This window comes from Carassius auratus, unplaced genomic scaffold (assembly GCF_003368295.1).
Source record: "Carassius auratus strain Wakin unplaced genomic scaffold, ASM336829v1 scaf_tig00216917, whole genome shotgun sequence".
NCBI lineage: Eukaryota > Metazoa > Chordata > Actinopteri > Cypriniformes > Cyprinidae > Carassius > Carassius auratus.
In genome coordinates, this window is record NW_020528798.1 from 68,685 (window position 1) to 94,887 (window position 26,203).

Genomic DNA, 26,203 nt, shown 5'->3' on the forward strand with positions numbered 1-26,203 from the left:
CGGAGTAACCCAGTACCTTTGTGATTCTTCATAGACATAAACAGAGAGAAGTAGTTCCGACTACAATGTTCTTCCGCAAGACGCAAGCAGTTCTGTTTATTAACCGCTAGAGCGTCAAAAGTTCCCTACCACAGCTTTAAATAAAAAAAAATTACATTTATTTTAAAACTCTATATACTGTATCAAAATAATATGATTTAATAATAATATTATTATATGTATTTATGATAATATTTTTCTTTGTTTTCCTACATATCATGTGATAATTAACTGAGAACTGTGAATATGCGAATGTGTGTTTAGACTATTGAAATAGTACCTTTAAAGCTGATGACAAAAAAGGAATCCTTGGTAAGCAAAGAATATTAATAGGGAGTAAATATGCTAAATAATAAATAGATTTTTTTAAAACCCATTAAAGATGTTAAAGATAAGTATTGTGTTTCTTAAGAAAAAAAATATAACAAATAAGACAATAAAAGAATAAAAAAAGTCATAGAAAAGGCAGTATGTCTTTAAATTTTGTTACGTAACTAGAATCTTGTGCAGTCTCCAGCACACTGAGGTCATTCTTCATAACTATAGCATTAATAGGCTTATAGGAAGTGTGCTGTGACTATGTGCACATGCTGTGCTCTGTTCGCAGGGACTAACATGTCAGAATAATAAAACTATATCTAATTTACATAAGCTATTTCATAAGTATATATGATGAGCTGAGCTGGAAGAACATAGCAAGTACAAACACAACAACACAGACAACTGGCACTGCAGATGGGCGACTGAAAGTGTGTCATCACCATCTCCAGTCTAATCACCTCCGCCCGCGCTCCTCCTCTGTTTCTCTCTCCCCTCCCCTCCCTGTCTCTCTATCTTTCGCTCTCCATCCTCCCCTCACTGTCTATGTTATGGAAAGACAAAAAGTTGATTTATTCCTCAGAGGCTGCAGCTCAGCACATCCAGCCAAATTCGCATGTCTCCATGCGTAAGCGCATGTTTCTGTGGGCGAGGACACATATGGTGATGAGACTGAGCACATGTGTGATTGTCGCCTCCTCCAAGTTAATCTCTGAAGAGGAGGTGTGGTTGCCTCCTCCTTCTTTTGGATCTCAGAACTGAATATTCAACAGCGTTTTGCCTCAAGCTTTTCATCGAACGTCAGTTTTGTCTGTGAAACGTCCTCGGGTTGTTCGATTTTAATACTTTACCTGGCTTTGGTCTTCTGACATCTCTCTAAAATGAGTTTCAGCAGTGATATGGATGAGACAGAAGATGGGAGGTGAGTTTTTTTTTCTATTTAAAAATAAAGAATGGGCTTCATATTTTGCTTCATGCCATGAAATTTGTTTTTATTTTTTAAGAAATACATGGGCCCTAAAACCAGTGCATCACTCAGATTAGTAACCAAGCTTATTCTGAATTTTGGCTAATACTCTTACAGGAAGTAGCCGCATGAGCCTCCATATGGCTCAAATTAATAGATAAATTGATACACCAACTGAACAGAATAGATGATACTTATCTGTCTTTCTGTTATTAGATTTATTTGTTGTTGCTCTCAGCGTTTTTTCAAATGCAATGTAGACTGGTTATGATGATTAAAAAACAAATTATTGTCTGATTGTGTCTGATCTTTCTCTCTTGGAAGGGCATCAAGTCAAGTCAGGCCACATTTATTTATATAACGCTTATAACAATACAGATTGTGTCAAAGCAGCTTTACAGTATTAAATAGGAAAATAGTGTGTCAATAATGCAAAAGGACAATAGTAAACACTCAATTTTCAGTTAAAGGGAGTTCATCATTGAATTCAATGATGCCATCATCCAGCTCAGTTCACTTTAAATAGTATCTGTGCAATCATGTCAATGATATCGCTGGATATTAAGCGTCCCTAACTAAGCAAGCTAGAGGTGAGAGCGGCAAGGAACCAAAACTCCATCAGTCAGGGGGCCAGCTCTCCTCTGGCCAGATGAACCAGCATGTTGATTCATGCTGCAGCAAAGTTCAATTGTGCAGAGGACTCATCTGGTTCTGTAGTCTTGTCTCGATGGCCGCCCAGGAGACAAGGTCTTGTCTGTGGATCTGTCTCTGGGGCTCATCTAGTTGTCCTTGTCTCCGCTGACATTCAGGGCTCTCGAAGTCACCTCTAGGTGCTGATCCACCATCTGGGCTGGATACGTACTGGATCCTGTGACTGCAGTAACCAATTGATCTGGATACAGACTGGATCTGGTGGCTACGGTGACCTCGGAATAAGAAACGGACTAATATTAGCGTAGATGCCATTTTTCTATCGATGTAACAAGTGCATTGGGTGTTATGTGAAGGGTTCCCATTTCTGGCTGACATAATTAATGCAGCCTAACAATACTTTAACGTATTTGAATATTAGAAATGTGTTAGTGTGTTACTTGTAAGCCAGGTTAAAGAGATGGCTCTTTAATCTAGATTTAAACTGACAGAGTGTGTCTGCCTCCCAAACAATGTTCGGTAGATTATTCGGTAGAGAACATCATTACAGACAACGCAGTGGACTGAGAGGACTCTCATGTCTCTACCTATCAGTTTCTCTTACTGGTGGCCTTAAAGGGCTACAGTTACACACATGACATGCAGAAGGAGAAATAGGTCACTTACATTGTGTATGAAAAAGCTTTTTTACAAAAAAAAAAAAAACACAACTTTTTACCCCCATAAGCCCGTTAAACTAAATACATTAACCTAGCAATATTGCAATACAATCTTGTTTTCAGAGAATACAGCTTAAGTTTCTTAGATGTATGTAGTTATTTAGTCTCTCTACAGCAACATTCATGTCAAAATGATCTTGCTTCCAAAAACTATAATATCTATATTTTTATAACTATAAAAATATAATTACTCTAGAAGCAAAAATAAATACAGAAGTAAAAGTTATATTTTATATTGAATAAAATATTTAAGAATTTTGATGATTGGATAAGAAAAACAAATGCAATTTGAGATATATTCTCTTTAAACTAATCTTGTTGTATTATGATTTTGCATCTATACAAATTTTCTAATCTTGCTTTATTGTTGGGAAAAATACAAAAACACTAATAGTGTATTTTTGTTTGACTTGAATGATTTTCTTTCCAGGACCAATAGAAGATGATAATCCAGGAACATGTTCTACTTGATGCAGCGCATTCATGATTTTGCCAAGTAGGCCATGTTCCTGGATCAACATCTTTTACTGGTCCTGGAATAATGCTCATGTAAACAAACATAGTTGTAACCGGATTCCTAACATTAACTCATTAATTGCCCCTCGAATTGTAAGGAAGTTATAGGTTGATAAGCATGTTGTTAAACTCCCAACCTCCACCCTAATCCTAACCCCACAATCTGATTGGTTGATGGGGATGTTGTTTCAGGTCCAACAATGATGGTGGTCCAGGAAAACATACCACGTGCCAAATCGCAGTGTTTTTGTTGAGAAAAAAGAAAACAAAAAACACTTGATGAACGTTAATAATTGATGAGTCAACCATTGTGACTCATCACTAGTCCAAATTGTTATTGACACAGCTGGACTAAGCTATTTAAAGCTGATAACTGATGCTACATGCCAGTCTGTTTTATCAAAATATATTTTATGAACTTAGATATAAATGTTATTTAATAAGGAAAATCAAGATGTAAAAATGTATCTCAGTGTTGAGTTATTCTTCAGTGGCATCAGACATTGTTGTCTTGACAGGTCAGCCTTTATATCAGTATAGTCTCAGCTCTTAAAACCTCTGTATGTCAATCTACTAGATGTTTGTTGGATAATCTATGAGAAACTGTGTACTTTGTTGCCATTTCGTTGAAAAAGGTGCCTCAGAGCCATTTTCAATGTCCTGCCCTTCACCCAAAATAAACAAAATCAATAATTCAAGACTCACGAGCTAGACGACCTTCACCATTCTTTCCTTGCGGCACTGTCCTGTCTGCACATTCAATAAAACCTTGTGTGTGCCATTTATTCGGATTTTAAAATATTTATATTCTGCAACATAATGTGACAACTGACTAGACCACTTACCGGTTGATTTCCAGTAACATGCAAACACTGTGGCTCTGTTTTGGTGTTCTGGCTTGTCAACATCTGGCTTTGACTTTGTTCTTTGGGACTTTTTGACTGACAGGTCGTCGAATCCTTGGAAAATGTTCATTTTGAAATTTATGCAAATCACACAGTGGAATTAAATAAAAATCCACACTACGCATTTTCAAAATGCATGGCGGTGGTCTTATTGTGAACGATTCATCTTTGTGTATCTTTCATTTTTTTTTGCATGACTTAATTTTACAGTGAAACAACAAACTTCTCTCTGGAGACTTATGCCAGAATTCTCCAGTTATTTAAGCTATAGAGTTACAAAGGCACTCGACACATGCACATTAGTTAGTTTCAGCTTTGTTCAGTGTCTGTGCTGTTTCTCTCCAGAAGTTATAAGTGGGAAAAAAAAGAAAAGAAAAAAACAAACAAACATCTTTGTACTTTTATACTTGCACAAATCTCTTAACCACAAACACTCCTCAAAGTGCCCATTTACTGCAGTTGTATTTCGAGTGGTTTGAAAATGGATGTTTATTGTTGTTTCATTTCTTCAAATGTTTGTTAAAAAAAAATAAAAATTGAGAACCCAGGCCACCTTGTGCACATTAGTGCAAAAAAAGCTACCTGAATGCATGAGTATCTACTATAATGATAATATTTACACTATTCACACTGTAAGCATAACTTATACACATAAAACCTAAAGTATACTTTGTTCCACATAAAAGAATAATAATGCCTTTTAAGTTGAGCTTGTGGCAGACTGAGAAAAAAGTTGTTTTGGAAAAAGCCGCAGAAGCCCTTGTTGGTTAGGCAGAGTGTCAATCGAGCACAGAAGACTCAGTCTCTGATTCAGCTGTCTCACTGCATTAGAGCCCTCGGCTGTCTAACTCTTTAAAGCAACATGCGCACAGACATACATTTTATAGGAGGATTGTTTTACTAGGACATTGGTTCAGTTTGCCTACTGAAAACATTCTGCGGCTTATGTCAGTGAATTCTGATCGAAACTCCTATGCGATTGAATCGACAGCATGTACTGCAAACCAGAATGACCCACATATTCACACTGGCTGTGAGTGTGAAATGGTCACTGTGTCACTGCCTTTCGGTATTGGTGATATTAACAAAGGCCAGTTTCTCTTAGAATAAATATTTGGTCTGACTGCTTTTTCCCCTGTCATCTGCAAACATGATTACTCGCATCTGTATTTGACATACAGTATGTGGGCGTGGGCGTGGGTGTGTGCGGGTGTCGTGTTTATGTGTGGGAGTGTAACCTCAATCTGAACAGGTGTGATATGGTGCAGCTTCTTTAGACGGGCTGCGGCAGATGGCCAGAGAAACAAGTCGCCTTTGCTCCCTGGGTCAGATGATGTTTACAAACGGAGTCTATAAGGTACTGAAACTGGGTCATGGGTGGGTGGATCTGTTTCTGTCCTCCACAAATGCGTGTACACCCAGACTGGGCTCTTATTTGATTAATTATTTTGTGAAATAGGACACAAGAACTTTAAAGGCAGCATTTATTTGACTAAAAATAGGATAAAAATTGTTATATTTTGAAACATTATTTAAATTCAAATTTTTTTTTTTGAATATATTTTAAAATGTAATTTGTTACTGTTGTGCAAAGCTTAACTTTCAGTATCCATTGCTCTATTCTTTTGGTGTCATATGATTCTTTCAAAACCATTAGAAAATACTTATTTTGTACTTTTTGTAATATCAACAATGTTTAAATAAGCTGTGCTGCGTATATTTGTTGAGGAAACTATATATATATAAAATCTTTTTTCTTATTTCAATTTTTTTTTTTTTTTGAGGTTCTTTGATGAATATAAAATGTATCTGAAATAAGTCTTTACTGCACCTTTGATCAATTTAATGTTTCCTTGCATAGTATAAGCATTAGTTTTAAAAAGTCTTGATGGCCTTTGATCACATTCAGTTTCTTATTTTATTTGAGCAGCATCGATATCCTTCAGAATTACTTGCATATTCCACCAAAAAAAAAATCACAGGATTGAAACGACAAGAAGGTAAATAATCAGGATTAAATAAATAATGACCGAATTTTAAATTTTAGCTGAACTATCCCGTTCATCCCTGCTGAAACAAATCATGAACGTCTGTTTTCCCGCCTGTCCTCTCTGTGCCAGTTACCGGGCCTGAGCACAGCCTACCGTAAGAGACTGGAGTGGCACGCTACAATTACTCCCTTTTTCAAAAGCATCCAAAAAGCCTCCATTACACTGTCCACCCACTGTGTTTCTGAAATGAGTGCATGCAGCTGCAGCGGTTCGATTCCCTGCACTGAGAGCATTGATTTTAGCAATAATGAGACAAAGGCTATATCTGCTCCTCCGCATCTGTACTGTAGTTCGAGTCTTACTGCAGGCTTTATCTCATCAGTTTCTCTACAGTCAGACTGAGATGGCGCAGGGGCGCTTAAGATGGTCTTTTGTAGATTCAGTGCCTTTTGCTGTAGGGGCCATTTTTGATATGTTATTTACTTGTGACGCTATAGGCCTCATGCTCAGCGAAGCGTCCTAAGTGAGTTTTAGCCCCTTCACTGCTCTGTTTCTTTCTCTTTCTTTCCTTTTCTCTCTATAAACCCATTACCTTAAAGGAATAGTTCACCCAGAAATGAGAATTCGTTCATTATTTACATTCACATTCACTTTCAAGTGTCACAAAATGTTCATAAAAATAGCATAAAAGTAGATTATTCAACTCATGCAGGTCTTATGAAGCCATAACTTTTAAAAAATGTTATTGTTCATTTTAAAAGTATTTCAGTGTGAATTTATGAATATGCTATGATTCTAAAATAAATACATCTTCATATGCTTCATGGAGAAGCTAATAGTATTCACAATATTAATAAATATGTAATTTTAATGTCTTGCTTGCTTTTAATATCTGTCTGAATTTGATGGGGTATATGTTTGGGCCTTCACACAGACACATAAAGAGAAGTGATCTGCAAAATGTTTTGTGTATGAAGTCTTGAATGTTTTTTTGATTTAGTCTTGGTTTACTCTACCCATGTTGCTCCAGCTGCTTTTCATTTCGTGATGAAATCATTTCCATGGAATGGCTCGGGTGGCTCTTATGGCTGTCGTGTGACTTTCACATGCACGTTTTGGAAATTTCCCTGGCAAGTCTCATAAGAACCTCTCAAGAACCAATAGTTTATTTTGAGTTATGTGTTGATATTAGTAGGTGATTGTTTTGCTTATTATATTGTTAGATATTTAATTGTACACTTAGATAAACTTTGGCGTCATCTAATGCTTACTTAAAGTTAATCTTTACATTTTTATCTAGAAAAAAATGTGTAGAAATTTATTATCGGTCAACTATAAACTAGGACGTTATTGTTAACTTCAGGTAATTGAAATAATTCCGAAATAAAATTCATTTTAACAGTAAATGAAAATTCTATTTAACAAAAACACATTACAGAATAATTACAAGTTAAACTAAAATTTAAATGATAACTGAAATTGTATAAAAAAGAAAAGCCAATTCAAAATATTAATAAATATCATAATAGTATACATTCCTAAATAACTATGGTAACACTTTAACATAGATAACACTTGTTAACTATTAACTACGACATTTCTCTCAATCAATTCTTAATTGGCTGCTTATTAATAGTTAGTAAAGTAGTTGTTAGGTTTAGGTATTGGGTTAAGATTAGGGATGTAGAATAAGGTCAAGTAGAATAAGGCATTAATATGTTCTTAATTAGAACTAATACATGGCTAATAATCTAGTAAGATGCATGCTAATAAGCAACTAGGTGTTACCTATTCTAAAGTGTTACCATAACTATTTATCAGCCATATTATGAAGATAATGGTCTTTTAATATCGATAATTAACATTGAAATTTAATATCGGTGCATCACTAATTATGTGACAAATTATGAAAATGTATTATATTAATTATTTATGCAATCACCCCCTAAGGAACATGTCAGGTGAACCTCAAACCAGCCTAATAGAAGAGGGTTTAAGACCAAATAGTTGTCCAAGCAACTCACTAAGAATATAGTACCTTTTGCCATCTCCAGCATTGATAGTCAGTGGTGCTGCATCGCTCAGGATATTTGTGACTGGCACCACAGTGAGAGCGACACACATTTGAACTGTGACCTCAATAAGATTCAATAAGGGAGTTTAGTCTTGTTGTCTCCCTCCCCTTCTACATCTCAAGCTCCCTCTTTCTTCTCCTTATAAAGTCTCTTCTCTCTCTCTCTCTCTCTCTCTCTCTCTGGCTTTTGGCTTGTTTTCTGTCTCTGAATGTCTTCTCCTCCCTCTTTGCACTGCTGAAGCGTTGGCAGCATTTCAGCGATTAGATCAACCCTGAAAGTAGAGCAGAATCTTGGAAGCCCCTCCCTTTCCTCTTCCTGCAAATGAACTGACTTCTTGGTCATCTTGATCAAGAATCCCCAAACATTCAGCCCCTCTGACATTACCGTAACGTCCTGTTGGCTCATTAAAAATGCCATATGGTTCACTCAGCTGCTAATTCTCGCCTCACAGCCGAGCAGGTGTCATTCTGCTGAGGGATTATTGCGTATCGTGTCTGACCCCTACACGATATGTCAAGCTCAGCAACAGACGCGTGCCAGAGTGTTGAGTAAAGCCTCCAGAGAGACCTAGACGCCACAGCTATTTGAAAAACCACACTTATATATAGCAGCATGGGTTCTTTTGAGAATGTGGGTATGTTTTGGGTGAATACATTTGGGCTAGAGGCCAGACGTTTACAGTGATACTTCCGGCGGTCCATGTCTGCCACCTGTTACCCGTAAAGATTCAGGGCTTTGGGAAACGTGCGCTTTTGGCCGCTGACGTGAAGCTATAAAAGTAAAAGCGGTCGTGTGGCATGTGGTTCATATTGAAGAGCAGAGTACAACAGTCTGTGTGAAGTTTACAACTTTTCAACAAGAAGATATGCCACACCGTTTTAAAAGATGGTAATCAAACTGCTGCTAAACTCTTAAAATTTATCTTCTTTAATAGTGATATGAAAAGTGACTGATATTTTTAGTAGTGAGATGAAAAATAGTGATATTTTAAAAGAGAGAAAACTTCTGTCAAATCTGTATAATATTTGTATATATATTTATATATATATATATATATATATATATATATATATATATATATATATATATATATATATATATATATATATATATATATTAATTATGGTGTCTAAGTAATTTTCTTTTGTTAATTTAATTAAGTTAAGAAATAATATACAAATATTAGATGGAAAACTTTAGTAAACATTTCTTAACTATAAGTTCAAATGAAAGCTGGAAATATGCGATAATTCAAAATAATAATAAATATCAAGTGATAATAAATAACACTAAAATAACACTGACTTAAATATTGTTATACAAAGTTATATATACTTTTTTTTGTCACAGTCCCCAACTACCTTTTTGTAAGAACAGCTAGGACATTTTTCTAAATATCTTCTTTAGTGTTTTCCTGAAGAATTAACGTCTTATGGGTTTGGAATGAAATAAGGGGAGTACGCTATGAGAGAATGTAAAGTTTTTCATTTTTTTCATAATGTTGTAACATATGTATTACTGTATATTTTTCTCAGTGGAATTTGTATTATGTGAATGTTTCACTTTGGACTAACCAGCTTCGGATATTTGCATTCTTTAGAGCAGCCTGGCTTTGTGGTGTTGTGCATCAGAATTTGAAATCACCAATGCAAATTAAGGGTAGGATGAATGACCTAATTATGTTGCATAAATAGGCCTCTTGGGAGCAAAGCAATTGTTTTTTAGACAGAAGTGAATGCATTCTCTGTAATTAGTTTAATCCATTATAACATGGTTATTTGCATACCAAAAATATGAAATTAATAGTTTGGATTTAATTAATAAGTGTTGGTGGCAATTTTTGGAATCCACTGTCACTGGAAATAACATTCACTTGACACCTAGCTAGTGTGCATCCTAATAAATCAGACTTTTGGACGTTACTTTGATCCTGAGGTGAAATAAGGGCTCTTTTGTTCATCATATGTATGTACTCCTGCTAATGTGTCTTCATTTTTTGTTCTCAGCAACAGAGAGTTTGAGAGCGTGGAGATGAATAAGCTGCGTCAGAGCCTGCGCAGGAAGAAGCCCACGTACGTGCCGGAGGCCAGCCGGCCGCACCAATGGCAGGCGGACGAAGAGGCTGTACGAAAGGGCAAATGCAACTTTCCTGTCCGGGTAAGTTGAGAAGTTAAATGGCAGAGACATCTAACGGACATCTTGCTTTAATAATTTAGAATTTAGAATTTAAAAGTGCGGCCACACAAGGCTTCCAGCATGTGAAATTACTTTAGACGTTGAAAGGGTGACTTATCAAACCCCCACACAATAATAACATCAGATTGATGGCTGGAATAAGACACTAAGAATTGTTGTATATACTAATGTTCCAAAGTTCAGTGTCTGTAAGGTTTGTTTAATGTTTTTGAAATACTCGTTTGCTCAACAGGCTGCATTTATTTGATCAAAAATACAGTAAAAAAAACGGTAATATTGTAAAAATAATTACAGTTTAAAAGGACTGTTTTCCATTTGAATAGATTTTAGAATTTGTTCCTGCACTCTTAAAAAATGTTCTTCACAGCAATGCCATAGAAGAATCATCTTTAGTTCCACAAAGAACCAACTCTTTCTTAGCTTTTATAATCCAATGAACCTTCTTTTACCACAAAATAACCTCTTGTCAAACAGAAAGATTCTTCAGATGCTAACCCTAACCCTAACCTACCCCTAACCCCTAACCCTAACCCTAAACATTTAGACAAAAAGGTTCTTCTGTGGCAAAGATTCAGGAAAATCAGGAAAGATTTATTCTTATCATTATAATCTGTTGAAACCAGTTGTGCTGCTCACATTTTTGTTGAAACCTTGACACAATTTGTTCAGGATTTTTTGATGAAGAGGAAGTTCTAAACAGCATAGAAATCGTTTCTAATCAATTCAGTGCATCCTTGCGGAATACAAGGATGAATGTCTTTTAAAGAAACGTATTTATCACTGACCCCAAACTTTTAAATGGTAGTTTTGTGAATATTTTCATGACTTAAACCTGGGTTGTCAATGTAACACGCGCATTTAAGTGTGAAAACAAAAATCACAAGATATAACATAATTAATCATTGAAATCGTTCAACAGTGTTGTTTTGAAATGAAAAGAGGCTCTTTCAAGACTAAAGATGGTCTGTATCATTAAGTAAAGTGGAGGATGTATTGCAGTGGATCTTGCATAATTAAATTCAGCCTAATTTTACTCTCCAGCCTGAGGCATCTGGAGTCTCTTTGCGACTGAGATGTAATCCTGTAGTGGCCTCTGTCCTCATGGCCACCATAATCACATAACTTTGGCCTGGTGACTATTAATTGTGTCCATGTGAGGACATTTTGATTGGTTTTAGCTGGACAAAATGTCCCACAAAATACATCCTCTGCTGTGTTTTCAATGGGTTCCTTTTTTTAAATCTACACAAGCCTTGTTTGGACTAGTTTTCCCTTTAAAGACAGTACATTTGTGTCCCTGTCTGTTTTTCGAACATAACCTCAGCAAAAAAATGACAGAGCTGTGATTCTTTCTGCAGTACCTCGGTCTGGTGGAGGTAGAGGAGTCCAGAGGGATGCATGTGTGCGAAGAAGCAGTGAAAAAACTGAAAGTGGTGAGTACTGTAGTGCTTTCCATCCCCACGCAATAGAACGCATGCTTGATGTGAAAAGCAAATTGGCAGCAAAGTAAACTCTTTTGTGCATATGTACAGTAAACCAGTGTGGACAATATATTTCCATCTTAAATCAGTTATATTGAGTTAAGGTGGAAATTTAATTAATTTACTTAAGTTTATGAACTTAATGATCATAAATTCATAGACATTTTTCATGTGTGCTATCTCTATAAAAGAGAAATACTAATATGTGACCTTAAATCACAAAACCAGTCATAAGGGTTTTAAAATTGAGATTTATGCATCGCCTGAAAGCTGAATAAATAAGCTTTCCAATGATGTATGGTTAGGATAGTGTTAGGATATGAAAATATTTGGCTGAGATACAACTATTTGAAAATCTGGAATCTGAGCGTGCAAAATATTGAGATTTAAATTGTATTTAAAGTTGTCCAAATTAAATTCTTAGAACTGCAGATGCTAGGTTTTGATATATTTATGGTAGGGAATTTACAAAATATCTTCATGGAACATGATCTTTACTTATCATCCTAATTATTTTTGGCTGAAAAGAAAAATCTTTAATTTTGACTTTATCTATAAGCTATTGCTAAAAATATACCTGTGCTACTTATATAATTATGTGCTCTATAAAATCTGCATAGTATATAGTGTATATAGCCTTTTTGGAGGTCATTTTGAATCATGCATAACCAGAAAAAAAACCTAGGTTTTAATTTTGATTTTAATTTTAATTTTAATTCTGACACACAGACTGATTCCCATCCCTTTGTAAAACCCCCCACATTCTCCTTTTCTCATTGTGGAAGACCATAAGTTCTTTGAGCACCTGTGAGGACTTAGGATTTAATGTACTGAGAGTCTACAAAGTCTCATTTATTTAAAAAATCAATCTTTATGGAGCGTAGCTGCTCTGTCGATGGCTGTTGTCTTTAGTATTGTTGCTCTGTCAATAGTCATATCCTGAGCCTGCAGATCTCATTACTGAATTGTCAGAGCCGAACTGTAATATGTAATGTTTTTTATCATGTAATAACTTTTCACCCGCTAGTGCTGTGTGTGTGGCCCTTGTCTTTGGGGCCCCTCCATCTGTTCATATACGCTCTTCTCTTTCATCCCCATGTTGGCAGTTCCCGCTGTGTCTGTCTACACAGTCACTTCATTTATTTTCTCTTTTTCCCCAAACCCCCAAAGCCTTTATCTCATTCTGCTTTGAGCTTGTGCTTGTTCCTTATTCTCCCTGTCTCTTTCTCAGCCAGTGTAATATCCTCAGTGTTCTGCTGTCTTAGCAAATTTGGACAGTGACTTTTGGGATGCTTGTAATGTCAACTGAAAGCCCTCAGTTTTTTTATTTTTTCTATTTAGTTAGATCCTTCAGTTTAACTTATTCCTACAGTTTTTTTTTTTTTTTTTTTCAAGATTAAATGCATTTCATGGTGTACTAACCTTCACTCACTCAGACAGAGTTGTAAAAATAAATATAATAATAATAATAATAGTGCCCTACTGTTTTGGGTCCCAAAATTCAGTATGATTTTTATTGTTATTATTACTTAGTTTATTATTTATTGTGCTCACCAATTAAAGATTTAATCATTTGATTAAAGATACAGTAAACAGTGCCATTGTGAAGTATTATTTAAATGTAAAATAACTGTTTTCTATTTTAATATATTTTAAAATGTAATACCCTTGATGCAAAGCTGAATTTTTTAAATAATGTTACAAAAGATTCCTGTAACTTCTGATGAATTTAATGCGTCCTTGCTAAATAAAATAATTTATTGCTTTAAAAAATAATTACAGTATATACTAACCCCATTTTTTAATGGTAGAGTAAAATATCTGGAAAAAGAATTATGACAACAAATGTCTGGTAATAAATAAATCAATATATACATTTGGTAAATGATATATAAGCAAGGGCAAATGTAGTAATAATAATAAATTATAATATAACCCAAATTATAATAAAAACAGTACCAAATTTGACTAGATTTCTGGCCTTGATGGGTCAGCTGTCTGATACGCTTTGAGTACAAATTGAGCTGACAAAAGCTAAACCTGTCATAGAAATGTCAATAATAGCAAAAAATGTTGTGCTAGCATGCTTGATGGAGAGCAAATCAAATCTTCTGCAGTAGTGCTAATATCCTGTTGTGCCATAAGGCTGATTTTGTTGTGAAATTTCTTCTCAGAGTGGGAAAAAAACTGTCAAGGCTGTGCTTTGGGTGTCTGCTGATGGCCTGAGAGTAGTGGACGACAAAACCAAGGTAAGTCTGTATAGGCATTTTATTGTGTGTCCATTGAAAGCCATTAATCAAGGACAAAAAAAGTATTTAAAGCTCCAAATAGCTCCCAAGCCATCAATTAGCGGAGTCCAACAGCAAAGAGAGTAAATCTGTAGGAAACACAAAATATGCAGTAGGAGGAAACTGGCAGGCATCCAAAAGACCTGTCACATGACCATCCAGCTTCACGAGACATCACAGACTGTCTCAGACACAAGATCACTTCTAAGGCCAAGGGTTCCTGTGTCTCTCACGGTTGGGTTTTTTCTTTTCAAAGTTCAAGGATTAATGTAACATCCTTCCCTCACACAAAACCCGGAAAGTTAACCAGAAAATGTCAAAGGCCGCACATAATGAGATCAATTATCCCCCGTTCCTCCTTTTCAGCTCACACAGTAAAAGGCGGAAGGCCACAAAGCTTTCTTTTTTTGTTTCTCGTAAGGGCCTCAGACTCAGACGTTCACTATGCCCTTCTGGTAATCCTCCCGTATGCATATGAGTCAGCAGTACCACCTAATCCTTCCTGCACCTCCTCCTCTCCTCTCTCTGGTTAAACTTCACTTGTCAGTCTATTAATATTAGTAAAGGCAGGGCTCTACTGGCTCAGCTCAAATATTAACTTGCCCTGCCGAAATGTCCCGCCATAAAAATGACCAGGTAACCATGAATTCTAATAAATAAGGTTATGACACCACAATTCTAGATACCAGTGAATTTTCTCAATTCTGTATTCCAAATTTTATACCACAGTAAAAACTACTTGCCTAACTATAATAGCTTTATTTTATTAAAGTGCTTTAACAATTTTAGATTATAATATTATTATAGGCAAATGTAAAGTCAGTCATAAAATACATAATACAAGTACAGAAATTTAATGATCAAATGTAAAATAACACTGCATAGACTTCACTGTACAAATTAAATGTAGATTGAAGGAAAAGTTCGCCCAAAAAAGAATTTTTTAGAAATTTTACTTGCCTTTAGGTCACCAAAGATGGCTTTGGCTTTGTTCATTCATCAAAAAATATATAGAGAATTGTAGCATTTCATCACTCGCTCACTAATTGATTCTCTGCAGTGAATGGGTGCCGTCAGAATGAGAGTCCAAACAACTGATAAAAACACCACAATAACCCACAATTAATCCACATGACTCCAGTTCATCAAATAACAATTTGTGAAGAAAAAGCTGCATGTTTATAAAGAACAAATCCATCAATAAGAAATGTCACTTTAATTAAGAAATTAAGAAACTTTAAACTATCAATTCTGACTCCGTAATCCATAATAACTCTTCCTCCGGTATATTTATTTACAAATGTTTTAGACTATTTTCACTTGTACATGTTGCAGGCAATATTATGAAGAAAGCAATATTATTATTAGCAAAGTTTTTATTATTATTAATATTAATGACACAGACAGCTGAAGGTAAATTAGGCTGCTGTCACTTTAGGACCTGATGGACCATTATACTTATACACATCTGATTTCTCTTTCAAATGTTTATGTTAATTTAAGACATAACCAATTGTGTTTATGAGGATACATGCCAAGACGGTTTTTGTTTTGTATGTTTTTTAACTTAATACTTTTGTTTTTGTGTGTTCAAGCACAATAAGAGCTTATTTTCGGTGTACTTATTTTCTTATATTTAGCAAGTACCAAATTTTCACATTTTCTTCCACCTAAATGGTTTCAGTGTTTAAATTGTCAAAACACTTGCAAATGATAAACTTTCTTGACTTTCTTCAACCGTCCCGAGCATCTTTCACACTTGGCCATCAGGTAGTACTTATTTTCGAGCCCTGAATGTGTTGTTGATTACAAGACCAGACTATTTTATTCCTGACAACTGAGATGAGTAAGTTCTTTCTGTACACTGTAAACCCCCGTTTCCCCCCAGAACACAATCATCCATGACGAAGCTTTCAGAGCTCTAACTGGGCCCCTTCGGTCAGTAATTGGCGAACAATGAATAGGCCCCTCACCTCGACCCAGTCTTCCTCTGCTTCACCCCTCACCTCACCACTTCTACAGAGTTCAGCTCATGCATTATGTATTTACTGTGGCCCCCTAACAAGGAAACACTAGCCAGTGTTACAGTGGGAGGTCCAGGCTTCACAAAAAGCTCTAGTCATGTTAGAAGAATCAAAAGGATAAAACGGTACAGTGTGGTTGGGTCTATGGACAAATAAGAGGAAGAATCTCGTTTAAAACATGACTTTTTAGTTCCTGGGATTTAATATAAAAAATGTATTTAATTGGTTTCATGTTTTTGAAACACTATAATGCCATTTGCATCAAATCTAGTCATTTAATGCGCACTTTCAAAATACTTTTTTTATTTGTATGTTAAAACTTTTTATGTCATGTAAGAAGCCACAAACAACAACGGGCTGCCCCTTTTTCCTTTCACTGTAGGACCTCATTGTTGACCAGACCATTGAGAAGGTGTCCTTCTGCGCACCTGACCGTAATTACGACAAGGCATTCTCCTACATCTGCCGTGATGGTACGACTCGCCGCTGGATATGTCACTGCTTCATGGCCTTGAAGGACTCGGTGAGGAGAACCCAGCGGGGATTAATTCTTCAGCCTCTGTTCCCTGCGAAGTGGGATTAAGAAAGGGATTATGGCAGTGTTATCTCAACCGGAATAAGCGCTTAGAGACCGTTATCTGTACTTGGGGCACAGAGAAAAACACATTAAGGACTAGAATGAAATGGAATTTTGATTAGGATCCCAATACTAGTCTAGACAAAAACAACATTTTGTGACCATATGATGTTTTTTATCTGTCCCATAACAACAGAAGCATACAGTGTATGCAAACACAGACTAACCTAGTTATGCTGAAAAATATAATTATAAATATAAATATAAATAAATAAATATAAATATAATTTTCTCTTTCATACTCCAGTAAAATGTCAAAACATCTTTAAAACATGTTTCATTTACTTACAAAGTAAAATTCATGTCTTTGTATCTTGAATATTTTTTTTTTTTGGCTTTTTCTTAAAAGAAAAAAGCTCTGTCTTAGCTCATTGGTTAATAGTTTTTTCTTCCTTTAAGCAAAAATCTTTGATTTGTATCTATCTATCTATCTATCTATCTATCTATCTATCTATCTATCTATCTATCTATCTATCTATCTATCTATCTATCTATCTATCTATCTATCTATCTATCTATCTATCTATCTATCTATCTATCTATATAAAGCATATAATCTTTATATTTGTGGTGGGGCTATTGTTAACCACGCAAAAAATATCTTAAGAGCTAAGGAATATAAATGATAGATAGATTAATATATGTGTATATTTGTATTATTATTTTATTTTTTATTTTTTAACAATTATTCTAAATTAAAATTTTATTGGAATAAGACAAAGATGCTAATTAAAGCTTATATATATATATATATATATATATATATATATATATATACTGTAAAAAAAAAATTAAAGAAATTATATATATATATATATATATATATATATATATATATATATAATTTCTTTAATTTTTTTTTTACAGTGTTACAGTGTTGCCATTATCCACAACATTATTATTATAAATCTACATACACATCGGAAAAATTAGCATTATTTATGATCATAATTTAATATATTAACAGAGGTCTTTAATATTTTTATATTACTTTTTATTTTTATATATATATTTTATCTTAAATTGATCTCCTACGATATTTTTAGTGGAACAACATGACAAAAATGCTAATAAAAAAAAAATCTTTGGAGTGTATGCTAATGGAACATCCTCCCCAACATTAGGGTGAACGTTTGAGTCATGCGGTTGGATGTGCCTTCGCCGCTTGCCTTGAGCGGAAGCAACGCAGAGAGAAGGAGTGTGGGGTCACTGCTTCCTTTGATGCAAGCCGCACATCGTTTGTTAGGGAAGGCTCCTTCCGCGTCTCCTCAGCTGGACAGCAGAGTGACCGAGAGGACATCATGAAACAACTGCAAGACAAAAAGAAAGGTCAGTCTCATTACAGTCACTCTCAAACACCCTGGGCTTTCAGTGTGAAAAATGATTCTTATTAGTGAGCGTGCCTCTGTGCAGAAGTGTGTGGAATTTCTGCAGTGCCACCTGGAAATGCATCTCCTCCAGAAGGAGCGGCGTCTCCGGGGGAGCGAGCGGAGCCGGGTGGGCCTCACGCCATCCCACGCCGCCACGCTCCTATTGAGCAGCTGGTGCGGCAGGGCTCTTTCCGCGGCTTTCCACAACTAAGCCAGAAGAACTCACCTTTCAAACGGCAGCTCTCCCTACGCTTGAATGATCTCCCATCAACCCTGCAGCGCAAGACAGATTTCCAGACCAAGAACCCAGGTTAGATATTTTTGTGTACTCAAGCTGCGTAAGTGTAATGGAACCGTAATGTTGAACCACTACCCATGTTTACCCATGTGATAGTACTGACTGCGATGTACTGTGCGTCATCAACCAGAGGATTTTGCCTGCAAACAAATAGTACAAAAGTATCCTATTTCCACTGAAACCTTATGATTGTACCCATAAAATCTTTTGAGTGTGTATTCCAGACCATAAACTGCTACATTTACCAGTAGATATGTGATGTACAGGTACTTTCCATTGATCCTTTCTAGTGTAGTGCTCTATAAATAACATGTTTTGCATTTGCAAAATTTAACACTATCTTAATCCATTAGACTAGATTCTAAAAGGGGAATTATAGGTTGTATGTTTTTTATGGGTCATATGTTTTATGTTTGGTTGGGTTTATTCATGAAGAATGTAAATGAATATGTAGGACGTTTAAGGACAACTTGTTTAATGAGGGACAATTGTTTTTCTAGTTTTGAGGCCTGCAATACAAACCAGAACATTATATGAGATATATATATATATATTATTAGAGAAAATTCTGTGTGATCCTGATAATCTGATTACTGATTACTAATTACTGTGTCATAACCACGGCTAACCATTATGGTTGATTTTAAAATTCTGTTCTGTATCATGCAAAAAAGTATGGTAATGGCAAACTAAATGTAAAAATAGAAGAAATTAGCATGCACAATTAAAAATCAAATATCATCCAACACATATTATGAACCAATATGAAAAAAAAAAAAAAATATATATATATATATATATTGTTTGATAATTTATATGATACACTATTAAAAAGTAGGGGGACAGTAAGATTTTGTAATGTTTTTGAAAGAAGTCTCACCAAGGAGGCTTTTTTATTTGTCAAAAATACAGTAACTGAATTTTCAGCATAATTTCACATGGTCCCTCAAAAATTGAATCTAATCAGAAATCTAAATTCTAATATGCTAATTTGCTGGTAAAAAAAAAAAAAGTTTTCAAGTTTTTTGATAAATAAACAGTTCAAAATTAACAGTTCTATTATTACATTTTTTTTTGTAAGATTATACATTTAATGCATCCTTGATTAAAAAAAAAAAAAAAAAAAAAGGAAAAATGTACAAACCCAAACTATTTAATGATAATGTGTAATGAATCTCTACCTTACATCATAGATCCAGGTTATTTTAGCAAGCAAAATCCCACAAACTGTACACATGGCCAGCCAAAATAAGCCAAACAGGTGTGATTGACCTTTTCTATTGGTCTGTGTCAGTTCCAGAGATGGATCTATCAGTGGCAGGAGAGGCGGACAGCATAAATGCTCTGTGCAGCCAAATCAACAGCTCTTTCACCAAACCATCTGAGGATCTGTGTGCCAAAGCCACCAGCAACTGTTTACCAGTTTGCAGCGCTCCACCTGCCCTTCCCCCTCCACCTGCTCCACCGCAAGGTAACACAGACGGCACAATAATTACCATTTTGAAATGTTTTTGAAAGAAGTCTCGAATGCTCACCAAGGCTGCATTTATCTGATTAAAAATACAGTAACAACAGTAATATTTGGAAATATTATTAACAATTAAATTAACTGTTTTCTATTTGAATATATTTTAAAATGTCATTTATTCCTGTGATGCAAAGCTGTATTTCCAGCATCCATTAATTCAGTACTCAGTGTCACATGATCTTTCGGTTATCATTCTTAATAACACTTCTTGTTATCATTGTTGAAAATTGTGTTGTTTTTGCTGATTAATATTTTTCAGGATTCTTTGAATGGAGCATTCAAAATAACTGCATTTATTGGAAATATCTTTACTTTACTGTCACTTTTGATCAGTTAAATTTGTGTTTTCATATATTTTACCCCCTACTTTAAAATTATAATGTATTACACAGTTATACATTATAATTTTACAAACACAAACATATTAAAAACACAATTGTTTCCAACTTTTCAATATGTGACCTGTGCTGGCAAAATGAGTCACAATGAGCAAATTTTGAAAAATGAGTTATTTTATTTTTACATTCTCTATTAAAAGTGATGCATGATTTGTTGGAATCGGACGAAAAATGGCTGAGCTGCAGTTTGAAGTCGACAGAGTCTCCAAAGCAAATTTAGAGAAAAACTGATTTCAAGTTTTTTTTTTTCGTAAGGTTCCAAAGCAAAATCACATAGCAACATTGCTTATTTTACCCAACTTCTTTTTTTAATAATCATTACTATACTAATAATCACAATATACCTATTTTTATTGTATCTTTTTTGTTATAAATAAGAATCAGTGCAACAAAAGAGCAAATAGAAAGAAACAAGTGTATAGTGTATTACTTTTTTCACTTTAAATCTAAACAAATGCAAGTAAGAAAACCAAATACTAAAATTTACAATTTACAAATAAAGTTACCTAAATTGTTACCTTTATATTGCAGTTCAATCAAGAGCAGCAAGTTATTCACTGTTTTATTTTATAGTTTGATTATCATTAATGAGGCATACAACCTATATTAAAGGGATAGTTCACATTATTTTCCACATAATGTACAATATTGTTGTTCTTTTATGCCCCGCCTTGCTGAAACGCGTCAATCTTTACAAAGCTCATTGTTCCGAAAAGCGAGGTTTACGCTGATTGGTCAGCTATCCAGTGCATTGTGATTGGCTGAATACCTCAAGCGTGTGACGGAAATGTTACACCCTTTAACATGCTGTGATGATGTGTGTCCCGGCACGACCAAACAAAACCAATAAAACCCATTACAAGCGAGGCATTTTTTGCAACCAGTGGGGACATAATTAATGATTATGATGAATTTATATGCCTTGCATATCGTTTCGCGTAAAAATAAAACCGTGTCTTCATTTGTGAGTCAGAAGCGCCAGACTATCCCTGCAAAGCTGGAACCGCCTCACATTATAGAACAGCCTTTGAGCACAGACCCATTGAACTCCTCTCAGAAAACTTCCAAATAAAGATACTTTTAGATGTTTCATTACTATTTGGAGCTCTGGGATCACTAGACAAGAGGTTAATGAACACATTTTTGTGTAAACCTCTTGACCAAAATCGCAGTTTTACTATCAAGGTCACATATTTAGAAATGTGTCTTGAGGCAAGTTTTAACATTCTTACTCCTTCCACTTCCCAGCTACAAGCTCATGGGTTCAGACAGAGCCGGCTGTCCAATCTCCTCCACCCGTTTCTCTGGGCGGCCACAAACGAACCCCGTCCGAGGCAGAACGCTGGCTGGAGGAAGTGGCTAAAGCAGTGAAAGCTCAGCAGCAGACTCCACCGACCCTTCCACCACCACCCACTCAGCAACCTCCACCGGTGCCCCCTATGCCCATCGCATCCGGTTCCCTCCCCTCCTCCATGCAGTCATTCCCAATGGCCTTTGATGTTACCCCCACACCCTTAGGCATGTTTGCCCAACAGCCCCTTCAACCGACGTTTGTACCTATGCAGCCGTACATGCCCAATCTGGCCAACAGCATGACCTATCCCAATGCCAGTGTGCCTGTTGTGGGCATCACACCATCACAGATGGTGGCTAATGTATTCTGCTCTGCGGCCGGGACAGGGGGTGGTGGAGTGGCGATGGGGGTCGGGATGGGGCCGAAGACGGGTACGCTTGGTGGTGGCCAACAATCAGCTTCCCCCGCCCTGTCCGGGGGCTTCCCAACCACCACATTCTCAACTCCTCCGACCGTCAACGGCCATCTGCATAACTCCTTTCCATCAACGACTACGAGTGTCACACACAATGGAAGTACCATTGGCACTAGTTGGCCGATGGAGAGTTTGAATCTGAATACCACATGCAATTCACAGGAAGCAGAGCATTTTGAGGCAAAGTGGGCTGCTCTGGAGTCCAAATCGCAACCGAAGGCGCAAAACCCTTTTTCGAATGACTTACAAAAGACTTTTGAGATTGAACTATAATCGTTAGGAGACTCTGAACCATTTCATACCCCAGTCCCCTTCCCTTTTTTTGTCTCCTAAAGGGTTTTCTTATGCTCAAGGACATTGGTTGATGTAAGAGATCATTCGGTTGTATTTTGCGTCATTTCGAGAATCAGACTCAAGAAAAGAAAGACCTTCACAACATGTTCGGCACTTACAAGACCGCTTGAAGGAGAAACCTGCACATTACTTTCACCGGTAATGACCCTTGCTTGGAAAATTAATGATTTTGCTTGAAGGAAATATTGAAATTAGGGGATGGTCAAAGTTTATTTATTGTTTATTAATTTCTTATTTGATTATATAATCAGATTTTAATTATTCTCAGTTTTCCCTTATTTATTTATATTGAACAGAGTGAAGGATTACTGGTGGAATAAATTGGCTACTTGAAAATCTATTCACCAAATGATAGATTAAATAATTTGGGTATCGTTATCTTGTAGAACTGAGTTTACATTGTGGTGTAAATAGCATGCTTTCTGTTTACTTTATTTATTGCCAGTTTCTGTGGCTGTTCGGTTCATTAGTTCCAAATGAATCAGTTGAACCATTGAAAGATCCGCTCTGAACCAAGTGGATACCAAAAGTTCCACCAACAGGCACATTCCAACCCTGATTATACGATCGAGACCCATAATGCAATGGAAAACTAGACCGAAATACCACTACTTCTAGTAATTAACCTTTTAGAGATTTGGAACAACATTTCTTAGGTTTGTAGTTTTACTTTTATAATCCGTTTAGCCAGCCCTGTTGAAATATATGAATTTGGTCATTTATTTTAAATGGTTTCATAGGGCTTCTCAGTTGTTATGAATGTATTTCAGAAACTCTGTGACCATTCTAGGGTGGTAACATGACAAATTTGTGTTAAATGGGTGGTTGTGAAGGAAATATTGAAAAAAATGAAGGTTATAGTGTTCGTTTTTGCAAGCAATGGAACGACTACACAGACTTTTAAAGGGACAGAGTCATTTGGTCCCATTCATGCATGCTTAAAATATCCCATATTACAGTATGTTAAAACATTGAATATGAATATTAGTCTTGGCTTTTGTTTCTTATCACCACTGTTTCAAGGGAATAATTGTCTTTAATTGCAGGCGAATAATGGCACACACTCTACACTATAAGATTTCATGCAGTTATTGTAAAAATAGATTTGGATCCTGCTCATTCAAGATGTTCATATTTTCTCCAGTGTGGAGCATTTAGGCACATTTATTGTTCAGTTATGCTCAATGGTCGTATTTTTATTTTCTTGGGAAATTATCCAAGTGTGTGGATAAGGTATTGAATGAGCTTTCTGGAGTGTGTGGAGCCTGTAAGTGTCAAAGCTAGATGATCAAAGTAAGACTGCACACTGTGCTCAGTGAGGTGAACATAAACACTCTTCCTTTGGAGATTTAATAGAAGTGGACATTCAAGGCAGGCACAATGTTTTTAACTTGTTTCAAGAGGCCATTTTGACTGTCATGTGTTATAAATTGACCTCCCGGTTTTCTTATCAGTTGTTTATTACAGGGTCAAGCGGGTCTATTGTGGCACAATGAATCTAAAAATGGTCCTTTTTCCAAAGACAATGCATTTGTAATTTGGCCAAGCGATATGTTGTATGGCGTCAAACGGATGAATTTATTATACTCAATTGCCCTGGCTCTCTTTGTGTACACACCCTCCCCATGACAAAATCGAGGTTTCTCAAAACCAGGGAACTAAATTACCTCATAAAGTTGATTGTAAACTTTAGTGTAGTGATAACAAACCAGTGGAATTTATTTTTAATCTTTATTTCAAGAATTTTGTATTTAAACCTGCATATTTCTATTGTAATTACATTGTATAAAAGATAAATAAATAATATAATATAAGCAATGGTACCTTTGTTGGTGGCTTGATTCTTTTACAACATACATGTATACAAAGAGGAGATCAAGATTTTCCCCTCATTACGCCTTTTTTATTCTTTTTATTCTTTTTCATTCTTTTCTGTGGTGAACCTTATATATGTTAGAGGATCAAAAATTGTTTATTGACAATGTGACCTGAATGTATTTTATTAAGATTCACCCCAAACTTATTTCAAAATGAATTTGTTAAATTTAAATGCATCTAATATAAATATTCTATTATATACTGTATTATAAGATATATTTTTCAGATTCATTACATGCGAAGTAAAACATTTCAAAGTTTTTTTTTTCATTAGCGCTTACAGCTCATGAAAGTCAAAAGTCCAGTTTCTCAAAATATTGGAATATTTCCTAAGATTAACAAAAAAAAAAAAAAATTGTCAAACAGAAAGTTTCAAGTTCATTGTATGTATGTGAATTTCTGCACTCAAGTTCGTCTGGTTTGGTGGATCAACTGTTTCTCATCTTTCTCTTGAAAATATCCCATAGATTCCATATAGTTTTCAGGTCAGGCATGTTGGCTCACCAATCAAGTACAGTAATATCATGGCCACTGTGGGACATTGTAGCTGCTGGAAAATTAAATCAGCATCTCCATGAAGCTTGTCAGCAGATGGAAGCATAAAGTGCTCCAAAATCAGGTAAATAGCTGCATTGACTTTGGACTTGATAAAACACAATGGAGCAACACCGGCAGACATCACGGCACCCCAAATCATCTCTGACTTCAGAAACGTCAAGCACTTGGATTCTGTGCCTCTCCAGTCTTCCTCCAGACTCCAGCCCTAAATTTACTTTCATCTGAAAAGATGACTTTGGACCACTGAGAAACAGTCCACTCCTTGTGAATCTCTCCCAAGTGTTTGAATTGGCTTTGCTTGACTGTGTTCTTAAGATTGCATTCATACCTGATGCTGTGCATCTTTTCCTACCCAATTTCTTCCTACCAGTCAACTTAGCATTTAATATGCTTTGATACAGCACTCTGTGCCAGCCCTTTCAGAAATGAGCTTCTGTACTTGCACTCTTTGTGGAGGGTGTCAATGATTGTCTTCCGGAAAATTGCCAAGTCAGAAGTCTTCCTTATTATTGTGGCTTCAAAGAACAAGAGATACATGTTATTTATAATGTAGAAATGGCCATTTAATCAAACTAAAAATGTAAATATTTGAATATCTTGAGATACTGGATTTTTTACTTTCATGAGCTGTAAGCTCTAATCATCAAAATTACACATTCATATAACCTGAATGTGTAATTTCATCTGAAGCAATTATTGAATTGTATTTAAATAAATTATATTAACACACACAAATATATATATATATATATATATATGTACTATTCTAGTGAGGTAATCTATTGTATTCGCATTACTGTATTTTAAAAACAGGTCTAAAAAAAAGTCTTTTTTATTTTTATTTACTGTGCTTAACTAAGATTTAATAATGTCGTCAATATGGCCCAGGGGCTATAAAAAAAGTGACTGCTCTTATGTGCTGCTCCATTACACTGTATGTCTCCTCTTGTTCACAACAACCCAAGAGTCCCTTGAAAAGATTTATGAATGGACTTTTTGAAAATGAAATGGTCACAGACCATCAACCACACAGACTGGCAGAACTGCCTATTAGGGCCTCTTTGTGTCTCAGCCGAAGCTGAAGATCAGAATTGTTAAATGGACCCAAGCAAGGCGCCATGTCTTCCCTGGGGAAGCGTGAGAAAATGGGAGAATGGTTTCAGCAGCGATGGCTTTCCTCTTATTGTCCTGTACCTTGAGAGTGACTGTGGGGATGAGGGAGAAAACGGGACGGTGCAGGATG

At 35.7% G+C, this 26,203-nt stretch overlaps 1 protein-coding gene across 1 annotated transcript; it reads left to right on the forward strand.

Moving 5' to 3' along the window:
* The first annotated feature begins 554 nt into the window (after nucleotides 1-554).
* Nucleotides 555-24,342, forward strand: LOC113099336 (numb-like protein). The gene is made up of 9 exons (XM_026264354.1): nucleotides 555-1,279; nucleotides 10,188-10,338; nucleotides 11,736-11,810; nucleotides 14,033-14,107; nucleotides 16,553-16,693; nucleotides 17,932-18,136; nucleotides 18,221-18,487; nucleotides 19,770-19,946; nucleotides 21,650-24,342. The coding sequence occupies exons 1-9, from the start codon at nucleotides 1,239-1,241 to the stop codon at nucleotides 22,441-22,443; spliced, it is 1,926 nt and encodes a 641-aa protein (XP_026120139.1). The 5' UTR covers nucleotides 555-1,238; the 3' UTR covers nucleotides 22,444-24,342.
* Nucleotides 24,343-26,203: the final 1,861 nt, after the last annotated feature.

Bases quoted from the DNA above. Each gene is read 5' to 3' on its own strand.
- LOC113099336 (XM_026264354.1), top strand. From the start codon at position 1,239: ATGAGTTTCAGCAGTGATATGGATGAGACAGAAGATGGGAG. The intron at 1,280-10,187 runs GTGAGTTTTTTT...TTTTGTTCTCAG, and splicing joins GATGAGACAGAAGATGGGAG to CAACAGAGAGTTTGAGAGCG. The intron at 18,137-18,220 runs GTCAGTCTCATT...GCCTCTGTGCAG, and splicing joins ACTGCAAGACAAAAAGAAAG to AAGTGTGTGGAATTTCTGCA.